The following is a 12,911-nucleotide window of genomic DNA, read 5'->3' as shown; positions in this document are numbered from 1 at the left end:
ATATTATTTTGTTAGAACAATATTTGTAGGAGTTTTTTATTAACAAAACTTCTCTATAGTTTATACATCGAAAACCAAACGGGCTTTCTGGAATAGATTGACTATACTTGTTTGTAATGATAGATTCTTGTTAAACTTTTAAAAAATTTCATCTCGTTTGTAAACAACATAAATAAACAAACATTAAGTAATAATTTACTGACTTGATGATTTACTCGTACAAACAAACCATTATAATGGCATTAGTGTAATTTGACTATTTAACTATAATCGCGAAGGTCGTATGGCACATCTATTGTCCACCATTTTTAATTTAATTTTGTAACAAAATATTGTAGCACATACTAAAACTGTACGATTTAGTAACAAAAATGACATAAATTCAGTTTCGAATGCTAAAGCTAATTAACGTACATTATTGCTGTCTCCTATAGAAAATATAATATACTGAAATGTTTTTTTTTGTCAATAACAAAATACATAGAACGGTAATTCAGGGTAGCGACATATGAAATGTTACATGTGTGTTTAGTGATAATATAATCATTTAGAGTTTCCTTTAAAATAACTAAAAATAAGTATCTCATGTATAATAATGTGCTTCGTTAAACTAGCTATTTTTATATTTTATTTATTTATTTATTTTATTTATTAGTACTATTGTTTTGACTAGGGCTCATCAGTTGTAATGTGTCAAATTTCTTCTATACTTACTACCTCTCATCTATTGTAAGAACAAGAAAATGCTTATTGTAAATATTTAGCACTTTATAAAAGGGGAGGACATTGCGTGTTCATTAAAATTAGTAAATTGGAAATATATTTCAAGTCGCGGCAAATATCGAGTCTTCTCTGAACACGAGGCGCGTGATTGCGCAAACGAAATCATTACCAGTCGGAGTTAATAACAGCTGCACAGTTCCACGTGTTGCAATATCAGAGCGGACTTGTAGTTTGGCGCGACTTATACGCAGAAGCCAATGACGTCATTAGCAAACAACTGCTTGTAATGCCCCCAAATAAATGAAGAACAGTAAGCTCCGTATAATTACGTGTTGTTCAACATATTTTTTATATACTTAGTACTTTTTTAATTTTTTCATGCATTAGCAATTTTTTATATTGTATTGGAAACTTACTGTTGAACTCTCAGACTAATTACCGTTAGGACCTGCCTCGCTAGAGGTTACCCCTTTGTCAAAAATATATGATCATGATCAAACGTGTCCATACAAACTGCATCTGCATAGAATCGATGTTTCATAATATTATACGTGTGTGTAACTCAAACTTTCGGCTCCACGAACCCCTGCTAAAATATCCAAGTGACAGAGAACCCCCTATCTAATGACTGCCCCTCCCCCCCTCAAGAAAAAAATTTATTTGACAGTTGAAGAAAATAAGGTTTTTATGTAAAAGTTAACACATACTTTAAAAAGATGTTTGTAATATTAATGTGATGGGTGTGCTTGTTTCTTGTCGCAAATGGATTCAATATTAGGAGTAATTTCGAACAATTTTAACTTTAGTTCTAACTCGGTATCATTTATCAAGCCACCATTACGTAAATCTTGTTACGAACCCCTTGCCATCGTATGGCGAACCCCTAGGGGTTCGCGTACCCCAATTTGAGAAACCCTGGCCTAGCGTAAGGAAGTAGGATAATATTGGTGTTGAATATTTTCGATGTGTGAGTTTACCTGGTCCCCCTCAAAAAACGACAGACTACTTTGTTGTGCAAACTTTAGTGCGATACAAGTCCCATAGAAGGTAATTGGTCTAAGGTTGAACTTTATACCTGTATACGAGTAGAGTAGTTTAAGCAATTTTTTGGTAAATTATTGTAACCTGACTTACATTTACAAATTGTACTTTAGTTGTGCTGTGTAGTTTCTGGTTAAGTACAAGATTGTTTTTGTTTTAAAGAAAATACAAATCGATCTTTTTTAATAAATCAAAATCACCAAAAATAATTATAATTCACAGTTATTAATATTTTATGAAATGTTTCGTTGAAATTGTAAATTTTATAATGTAAGTTCTTGCTCCATATCTTAATCTGAACCCAACAATGTATGAAATATGGTTGGATTCTTCAATGCAGGTAAGGCAAAGCACTTTTGCAACTATGAAGTGCACGCCACTGAGATAAGCATATTCATAGACTCTACACAGACACTGTTGCCTAATGTATGAGCGCCAGTTTACAATAATTTACATAATAGACTAATGATTTGCTGCGTATCCAAAATAAGCTTTAGTATTAACAGATAATCTATCAGAAACGCTATCAGCGGTCTTATTATGTATCTCTGAGTACCATTAAAACAATGAGTCACTACATCGATTTTCATCGTATTTTCGTTTTTGTGATCATCTAATATAGTTTGTAAGCGACGCAATTGTATATTTTAGTTGTAAATGTTTTAGTGAAATAAACTGGCCGGGCATATAACGGAACGTATAACGTCCAAGGGCTGTCAGTTTTGACAGATATTTGAATATACGCAGTTCGTTACGAATTATCCAACTGTCAACATCCCTTGCAACGATATACGTCCCGAAGAGCTCATTTTCACCGAATTTTTCTGTGTTTTGTTTCGTCCGTTACATAGTTATTTCTACAAAATTACCTTGACTACGCCATTTTACATCAAGTGGCAATGATGTTTTGTTTTAACAATCGTCTAACATGAATATTTCAACAAAATAACGTAAATGTCAGTTTTTCGTTAAAATAACGTGTTTACCTGCTACTACCACTAGTAGACTAAATATAACTTCAGGTAAAATGACGATTATAGTGTCATTTAGTTGAAAACACAATGTTAGATGATTGCAAAAACGAGAATACGATGAAAAACTATGTAGTGACTGATTACTTGAATGGTACACCGAGTTACATAATAACCCCGCAGGAACCCACATAATGTATTATACTAAAGTTATACTCTATGTGCACTGTTTACCAACAAACAAATTAAAAATGAGTGTATAAATTGCTAGTCATTTCACACCTTTTTAATAATTATATAACTTAATCTTGTTACTGTTAAACTTGTTCTCACTGCTGAGCTCGAGTCTCCTCTCAGAATGAGAGGGGTTAGGCCAATTGTCAACCACGCTGGCCCAATGCGGATTAGTAGACTACACACACGCAGAGAATAAAGAAAATTCCCTGGTATCTGGTATGTAGGCTTCCTTACTATGTTTTTTCTTCACCGTTAAAGACACGTGATATTTAATTTCTAATAAACAATACTTAATTTTAAATAAACAAGTTATGAAAAAACGTGCGTTTTCTACCTACATTTCTAATTTGTTTGTTAGTAAACAGTGCACATCGAGTATGGCTTTATAGTCTGGCAAGTCGTTGATAACACTCCCATGATATGCGGGCGACAGGGGGAAACACTGCGCGGGTGTGAAATCGTGCGTTCGGGGAAGTGACGTGCATCAGTGGTGTGTTTTTCATTCATCGCTACACGCCCCCCAACCCGCGCGCAACGTCGGGAGTATTACGAACGAAGTTGTCAAGCTATAGTATAGAAAAGGACATGTTTTTAGTGCAACGTCACTTCTATCGTTTCATGGGCACAGTGTGTATAGTTTGGCAAATTCGTTGATTACACTCCCATGATATGCGGACGACGGGAGGGGAAGAACTGTGAGCGTATGAAGACGTACGCTCGGGGCATCGCTACCTCCGGCGCCCGCGGACCATCAGGAGTGTTACGAACGAATTTGCCAAGCTATAAATTGAGGTTCCAAGAAAAAAATAATTATGTATATAATATAGATATACATAACATATACATTGTTATATATGCATCGTAATGCAATCGATAGTTTACATAATATGCACCCTATATATAATAGCACAATTTGTATCATGTTTAAATATAGTACATATTAATATTATATGCTCTTGAGAAAGAAACTATTCAAATCAATAAAATATAATCAACAATTTCGTGAATTTATTTAACTTTAATTAAATTCATCTCCCCCCACGGTCCAACGACAATTTAACCATTGTAGATACATTCCTTAACTCTATCTCAGTAACGTTAGATATAACAGTTAATTGACCACATACAGATCATGCGAGAGTAGACAGTCTGAACAACCCTGGAACAAAAAGTTAAATTTATCATCGATACTTACGTGTACACTACAATCAATGATATTTTATACTAGAGATAGGGCGTATGGAATCATATGGAAAACAAGCAAAGATGCAAATTCATTTTCAGAAAGTGTGTTTTCTCGCAAATGTGTTATAAAACGTGCGCTTACACTAATGTGCGATAATTACATCCTTTGCTTCCTTAGTAGAAGAGAAGACTTACGACAAACCAGGTTGTTAAAAGTTTGAGTGAATCAAGTTAAATTAAAAAAAAATATTCACACGGTCTATGCGGTCTATTGAGAGCAGTGATAGCCCAGTGGATATGACCTCTGCCTCCCATTCCGGAGGGTGTGGGTTCGAATCCAGTCCGGGACATGCACCTCCAATTTTTCAATTGTGTGCATTTTAAGAAATTAAATACCACGTGTCTCAATCGGTAAAAGAAAACATCGTGATGAAACCTGCATACCAGAGAATTATCTTCATTCTCTGCGTGTGTGAAGTCTGCCAATCCGCATTGGGCCAGCGTAGTGGACTATTGGCCTTATCTCATTCTGAGAGGAGACTCGAGCTCGGCAGTGAGCCGAATATGGGTTGATGACGATGCGGTCTATTAGCTGGTCATTGATATAGCAATGCCAGTTCCCACCTGTGTGCTATTTGTTGGCCTTGGAGACGTCCTCGTCGTCTGAGCAATCCTCGTCGTGCGTGTGCGTGAGCCGCTGCGGCGTCTCCGGCCGCGCGTGCGGCACCGACGCGCTCGCCAACACGCTCTGAGGAATTAGACATTTTTTTTGTTTTTTTTTTAAATAATAAATATACTTAAACAATACACATCACTATCTAGCCCCAAAGTAAACATACAGAGTTGCTTGTGCTAAGATAGTTGATATTATAATATTAATATACAATTATATACTACATATAAATACTTATATAATGTATACACAACAGCCACTGTAAAACTCATGCTCATCACACAAATATTTTCCAGTTGTGGGAATCGAACCCACGGCCGTGGATGCAGAGAGCAGGGCCACTACCCACTGCGCCACGCGGCCGTCTAAAGATGAAGATGATGAGAGATGTGTAATGATGTCTCGTACGCGTACCATTACATTACACATCACACCGAGAAATCAAGCACCACTCCGTCAAACATTACTCGAAGTAACATTACCCGAGACCGAGCGAAGTGCTCGTAATAAATTCAATACATTGACGCGCCGATACGAAAGGTCGGTTCAAGTCTATACACAATGCACGTAATGTATGTAAAAGGTGATGTTTGCAATGGCATGGCATGGCGCAAACATTACATTTGTTATCCCGCTCGCACTTGCACTCTTGTTGTCGCTTTGTACTACTCACTCGGCCGCGCGCGTACTGTAGGTGATGCTCACAAATCACGCACGCTGCGCGCGTCCTCGTGCTTCGTGTCTGGGAGATGTTTGGAGTGATGTGATGTCTCAGTGTGATAGATATTACATTTTCGTAAAAGTGATGTGATTACTTTTTGAAGCACTGTTTCGCACACGTCTACTGATGATCATTGTACTAATAATTATATTAAATAATCATTTATTTTTGCCTACAGGTATAATGATGTACCATGTAGGCCTAGGAACCTCACCACGAGATTTCTCGTGACAAAAGAGACATAGCGGCGAAATCAAAAACATTGATTTATGATTCTCTTCCGAATAGGCTAGTTTTTTTAAATGGTCTTAAATAGTTCTACTAGATTGAATTTTTTTTTCATATTTTTTTGAGCCGTGATTAAATGAAAACATTTCGATATGTCGGCGAGTGACTTATTTGATCGGTTAGCAAAATCTACGTTAATTATTGTGATAATATTAGAATCAGGTTTTCATGTGATTGTGATTTAATTATTTACTGTAAAAAATTATTTACTGTAAAAAAATGGGGCCTTACTACTATTTAAACTGGTTAGATTATATCTAGTAAAAATATGAAATATACTCTTAGCAGAAGGCTTCAAAAGTGGATTAAAAAAATAAGAAAACCAATGTCGAACAAAGGTTATTCACAACATTTGTCAGGACAACTTAATTAACAAATCAAACTTTAACCAAAATAAGACCCTAGAATGGCAAAGAATGACCTTGAGTGAAGTCACGCACTTGTGACCGTTGTGAGTAGGCTTAGAGATCCCTTTGACTGTTAACAAACCCTTTTCCACTAAAGTCATTCCCCCCACCTATCCCAAGTAACTCATAAAGAATTACACAACAAGAAATGTGGACGGCTTGAACGCCACGAGCAAACTGAAGTCGATCGTACGACGTTCCCGCCAACCGATCGCTACTACTCTCTAACTCCCTACTCTATCCGTCTCAGACTACTATCTCTTACAATGGTGAATATTACCTTCCCGTCGGTGGTCTCAGGAGCTGCCAACACCTCGTTGGTCTCCTCGACGACGCCCGCGGCCGCGAACAGCCGATCAGCGTAAATTCGCTGACTGCTCGGGTGCCTGGACCTATAAACATAAGATTTTTTTTGTTCTTTACAAGTTAAGTTAACCCTTTACTACAATCTCACCTGATAGTAAGTGAGGAAGTGTAAGATAAGATAATAAGATGGAAGCAAGCCAACTTGTTAAGAGTAGGATAAAATTCCACACCCCTTTCAGTTTCTACACGACATGGTACCAAAACGCTGTAAATCCACCGCACATTCCACTGCGCCACGGAGGCCGTAAATTTTATGTGACTATCAATTTTCTATCGCATTCCAGCGATTTCCTGAAGAAGCAAATGAGAAAATCTAACTTTTAGCTGGTGTGCATTTAAAGTTCACTTTGGTTTTTTTTGTTCTTATAGGTTTCTAACCTTGATACCTCAGACCAATTATAGAAGGATCAGTATCGTACCCAAAGTCACGAAGAAAATTGTCTGCCATTTTCTGAGGAAAACAATCTTACATTTGGTACATATCATAAACTAAACTACCATTCTACTACAAAAACGGTACTTTTACGAAGCTCTTTAACCGACGAACACGATAACAACTATGAAACGTCGATACCATAGAGACAGTCTTTATAATCGCATTAGATCATTGATCATATACTTTGACAGAAAAGTAATGTCTAGCGAGGCAGGTCCTGTAGAATAATTGGTCTGAGCTTAATACGAAACGTTTCGATCGTACAAAGATGAAATTTGGCAGGGACGCAGCTTATGATTAGTAGACGGCTTTAAAAGTTTAGGGAGGCGCTTAGGGTAATAGGTTGGGGACCCCTGTCTTAGACCGTAAGCACTCACCGATCGATGGTGGGCGTGTCGACGGTGAACCGCTGCTCGTGCGCGACCGTGGACTCGTGCGGCATGAGCATGGCGGGCGCGCGGAACATGTAGCAGAACGGGTAGTACATCAGGTTGAGGAACGACGCGGCGTACAGGTCCGCGTACCTCACCACCTGCCACACGCCAATATACGCTTTAAGACCTAACATATAAGGTATAGAATAGATTTTCTAAAACATGTAACACCTAACATATAACGTATGTAATAGATTCTATAAAATAGGCTACTCGTCTGCTGTATAAAACAAAGAAGATTTATTGCATATAGGCAGTTTAGATGCCCAGAAACTCTAATCACATTTTTATTTGTGAAACAAAATTGTATTTTTATCACGTCACCGCAAACGCCAATCATAAACTGTGACGTCATTCGCTACAAGGCATCGGTTTGTGATTGGCGCTTGCTGTGACGTGATATATCACATGACTGCAAACGCCAATCACGCTGTTATCTCTATGAATGACATCACTTGCTAATGTGTTGTGTTTCGACGGCAAACAGATAGTAGATATTTTTTCATTTATATTAAATTTTTTAGTAAGTAAATAAAATATAGCTTATAATACTTCCATAATTCAGTTAAAACACTGTTTACAAAAGAAGCAAGTAGCCTATTCCTATACACTTGAGGCAAAGTCGTTAAGGCTCAAGTGCCAGTGATTAAGTTAAAAAGATTGCACTATATTGAAAGAGTTTTCTTCGCCTGACTACCGACTTCAAGTTGGCCTTCTTTAAGTTTCACCACATTTTTGATGGCAATGCGTTTATGCGTTTCCTTGTTGGAGATAACGTGGAATCTTGGATGAAGGCTATAGGACCTTCCGAAGGGTATGTGGAGCTCTCTACCCAGTATACCCACCTTACAACCCAGCGCGCCAGTCGTCACTATACTATGTCATCTTTACATTCTTCTTCAGTCATAAGTCAACTCATCACTAACTCCTTTTACACACTCCAACCAACTCTTCTTTGGTATTCCTTTGTTGTGTGAGTTTCATTACACTGCATACCCACACCATGGTAACCTATTACTCCTCAACTTTTCTGTCACTACGTCACTTTTAGACTTCCTCTTGTATATTTACTCATTCCTTATTTTATCCATTCTTGTCACCCATTCATCTCAATTCTCAACATACTTAATTCGTTCGCATGCATTCTTCTAATATCCGTCCCATTTTAAGTCCAAAGTTCTGATCCATACAACAATGATTATAATGGCAGTAATATAACCGGCAACTACCCTGTAGATCAGAGCATAGCAATTTTACTTGGGATGTGTTTTAACACAGAAAGGCGTGTTTCTAAGAGACATTGTTCAATATAGAGCTTCGATGAGATTATGTGATGTAGATAATAATCAATTGTGTACCTGGGAAGAAAAGAATGTCTGTCTAGAGCCTGATCGAAACAGCGAGCCGAGCATTCCATACGCGAGGTCCATTTTATGGGTCACATCCCGGATTGACATGCGCAGTTTGGATATGTCGGGCTTCTCTTTGGTGCTTGAATCTAGATCCCTATAAAAAGAGATATGATCAAATTTGTTTAAAAACTAGTGATGTTTACTGCAAAGTATGGTATGTGCAGATAATGGTAATTATTAGTTAGGAGATGACATATTTAAAACATCCTTATGGTAAGCGATACTTTGATGTTTGTTGATCGATTTCTAAACGAAATCTTCATATTTTCCTGCTTTTAATTGATGCATTAAAATATTAATTCAAAAGAAATACTTAAGCTACATATAAAGCCAATTTGGCATATTACAAAATACAATCCAAGCGGAAAATTTTGGAGAACAAAATTTAATTACCAAATACGTGTTTTTTGTGCAATGTTAGGTATAGTATTTTTTGTGCAAATTGTCAGCACTCACTTGTACATGTCGCCGAGTTGAATGTCAAGGTTCTGCAGTTGGGCGAACAACTGACATTTGTCCGTCCACACATGCAACTCTTGGACCAGTTCAGGCACTATTAGGAACGTGCGCCATCCACCGATCTTTTTGGATTTGAGAATGTCGCCGAAAATGTGGTCCCCTATGTACAACACGTCTTTGCCTTTGGCGCTTATGAGCTCGGTGAAAACGTCACATGAACCTGTAATTTTGGTTGAATTTTATTTTAAGTCCTATTTCTTTACTAGTAATGATGATATTCCATAATAGGCTCTTGGGTTATAATTTTTTTAACTTGGTTTGTATTATTAAGCCCGTGGTTAAAATTTTATGGTAAAAACACAAGCAGATTTTTGCATAATAGATAAAGAAAGTTATTCAAAATACAAATGTAAAGGTATTGTTATCAGACGCACCAAAGTCTCGAAGATGGCTTGGAAGGAAGACGTGCCACCATCATGGTTTGCTACGATCACAATTTTTTTGACTCACCATGAATATCACATACATGAAGTTTGAGGAGTATGGTCATGTAGAGATATTTTATACATGGGCACAGACAATAAACCAATAATTTTGTTTACAAATTAACCTTGAAAAAGAGAAAGGGAGAACATTCTTAAGAGAGGAAGGGCATGAAGTAATGCATTGCGGTCCCGTGCCAACCTTGGAGTAGTACAGAGGAAGTTATTTTAGTCCATGCAAGTCGGACAGGCAGGAGTCCGCAGGGATTTTTCTTTCTCCAGGGTAAAAAAATAAATAAATAAAGACAGATAATACTGATGACTATAGACATTCGTACCTCCAGAATATACCAGTCCTTCGTGTAGAGGTCCGACGTGGTGTCCCATCTTTAAGGCGCCAGTGCGAGTGTCAACCTGCCGTAGCGTCGTGCCCTCTCCGAAGAACAGCGGCTTCTTTGCGTCCACCACGATCCAGTCGAAGTATGTCTTCCAATTCCTGTGAGGCTCTCCGGGCTATAACAATCAATCACATCACATCACAATATATAATTAATACGAAAGTTTTTGTGTAAGTGTGTATGTTAGTTCCTCCTTTGTGCAGCGGCTACTGAACTTTCTGAAATTTGGAATGGAAATAGATTTTACTCTGGATTAAAACATAGGCTACTTTCCATCCCGTAAAATCCATGGTTCCCGCGGGATTCGTGAAGAACTGAATTCGACGCAGACGAAGTCGCTAGCGTAAAATAAGACGTCGTAAAGCTTTGATTTGATGTTTTACCTATACAATAAAACGATAAATTTGGGACAGTGGTTCTAAATAAATAATGATTTATTTAAATTGGGAAAAAAAAACCCATAACTCTGGGAGAGTTGCTGTTATAATATTGATAAAATAAAAGCCAAATGCAGTTAATAAAATTACAAACCGATAATTCATATTAGTCAAAAATTTACTATTACCTGTGTCAAATGTTTCTATTTATGTTTATTTTTATAATGACGTAATTTAAAGTTTACAATTTATTTTAACCTTTTGGTTCTCAGTCAAGAAAAAAGTTGAGAACCGTTAGAAAATAAAGTAGTTTAGTAACTTTGAACAAACGAGTAAGTAATTAATGTAAATCAAAACAATCAATATCTTGGACAGACTGTCTGTCCATTCTTTATACAAACAAAACAATAATAAATGTATTCATTGATGCATACAGAATATTTTGTAAGCAAAATACTTGATGTAAATTGTGACCTACATTCATACAAGACTTATTGACAGCCCCCATTTATCTATAGTCTATGGACTTGACGCAAACGATGGTCATAAAACCACCCACGTTATAATATCTAGTTTATAGTCAATCATACTGGGAGGCCACTCCCTTTCAATCAATCAAACTATGGAATCTATACCTACTAATGTCATAAAAAAGGAAAAGTGAGTTTTCTAATAGAAATCCAAGTTATTTATGAGTCATAGGCTATATTTAAACCCCGAATAGTACCACATAAACTGAAACTACGCAAGTGAAACCACGGGGCGTCTAGGAGTCTATACTAATATTGTAAAGAGAAAAGAATTGTATTTTTGTATGTAACGAATAAACTCAAAAACTACTGTACCATTTTGAAAAACTCTTTCACCGATAGAAAGCTATATTATCAGGGAGTGACATAGGCTATATTTTATCCCCGTATTCACACGGGAATGGGAATTACGTCGGTGAAACCGTGAGGTTATGCTAGTATCTTATGAAGTGAATGCATGAAACAAAAATTGCGAATGTTCTTATAAAAGGAGCATAGTATACCTACGATAAAGATTTGGTTATCATCAATTGAATGATCAGATTTAGTTACCAAGTCGTGCGATAATAACAATAATGTTTTGTTGATAAAGATTGATGTAAGCAATCAGTTTTGCTTTCATCTGGAAACATATGATATGATTGCTATTCATTAAACCATATCAGACTTATACTGTAGATAGGTGAATACTAGATAAACTAACTTTTAAAGTCCGGCAAAAACTCATTCTAGGCGTGCATCAAACTCTGCATAAAAAAGATGTACCTACAATGTATTTACAATTATTTATTTGATTTTATTTATGTACAATGTACATAATTAAATACAAATACATAATTATTAGAGTAGGTGATATGTAGGTATAGACTGACTTATTACAAGCGTTTAAACTAAGCATAATATTTAAAACAAACAAATTCGGAATTCGTATATACAAGACGGCACCATATTCGGAATCACATATTTGAATTGACCAAAATACTAGCAGGTAACCTTAAAAACAAAGTACTTGAATTGTTTTATAAATTAGAACAACAATTTTGAAGGCCAAACAAAGAAACAAAAAGTAATGATACTTTGGAATGTTCTTTTAAAAACAGAGTCGTGTATGCTATAAAACCGGTATGAAGTTTTTGCGCGCCCGTTGTTAAATCTAATAAAAAGGATTTTACCTTTTGACACAACAAAGTCATGACCCAATTCTTTATATCATGGTAATGTGTTACTTACACTGCATGGGATAATCATAAGACAACACAAGTTATAAAGCGTGTATGTGGAAACATAACAAAGAGAGAGAAGAAACAAATAGTAAACAATTTCGCAGATAGGATATTAGATTGCGCGTAACTCATGCGTATACCTTTTTATTCATCACCGTCAGCCCATTTTTTGTAATAAACAGGACAAAAAGGTAAAGGGAATCAGCCCTTTCCCCGATCCATTTTCTCATAGAAAGAGAAGGGATTTGGAACGTGGACCCACTGCTGCTTCAATGCGGGATAACGGACTCAAAGAAAATGTTTCGACTCCTTTGTAATCAAAGGTTAATGAAAATGTCCAGAACCAACAGGTTAAGGTGATCTCTAAGGTACGGGACTGTAACAACACCGACCTCTCAAATTAGGACTGCTAATGTAAATTTCTTTAAAGAATATAACCCCAAAATTTCACAGCCCAACCTAGGAAATTTAAGACCTCATAATCTGAGATTCTGAGCAACAAGACAGTTCTACAGTTTAATCAGTATAACGAACAAAAAAAACATTGT

General features: G+C 36.5%; 1 protein-coding gene across 7 annotated transcripts in view; it reads right to left on the bottom strand.

Moving 5' to 3' along the window:
* Positions 1–1,468: 1,468 nt before the first annotated feature.
* LOC112046029 (cytosolic purine 5'-nucleotidase) overlaps positions 1,469–12,911 on the bottom strand; it is a 34,066-nt gene continuing 22,623 nt past the window's right edge. For all 7 annotated transcript variants that reach the window (XM_024082494.2, XM_024082477.2, XM_024082503.2 and 4 more), the window contains 7 exons: positions 10,174–10,348; positions 9,351–9,573; positions 8,841–8,988; positions 7,426–7,580; positions 6,527–6,638; positions 4,782–4,905; positions 1,469–4,131 (listed from right to left, as the gene is read on the bottom strand). In XM_024082494.2, the coding sequence (XP_023938262.1) occupies positions 4,789–4,905; positions 6,527–6,638; positions 7,426–7,580; positions 8,841–8,988; positions 9,351–9,573; positions 10,174–10,348 (930 nt within the window). In that variant the 3' untranslated portion in view covers positions 1,469–4,131; positions 4,782–4,788. The remainder of the gene's footprint in view (positions 4,132–4,781; positions 4,906–6,526; positions 6,639–7,425; positions 7,581–8,840; positions 8,989–9,350; positions 9,574–10,173; positions 10,349–12,911) is intronic.

The sequence above is a fragment of the Bicyclus anynana genome, chromosome 13 (assembly GCF_947172395.1).
Source record: "Bicyclus anynana chromosome 13, ilBicAnyn1.1, whole genome shotgun sequence".
NCBI lineage: Eukaryota > Metazoa > Arthropoda > Insecta > Lepidoptera > Nymphalidae > Bicyclus > Bicyclus anynana.
This window is presented reverse-complemented; position numbering and strand designations above follow the sequence as displayed.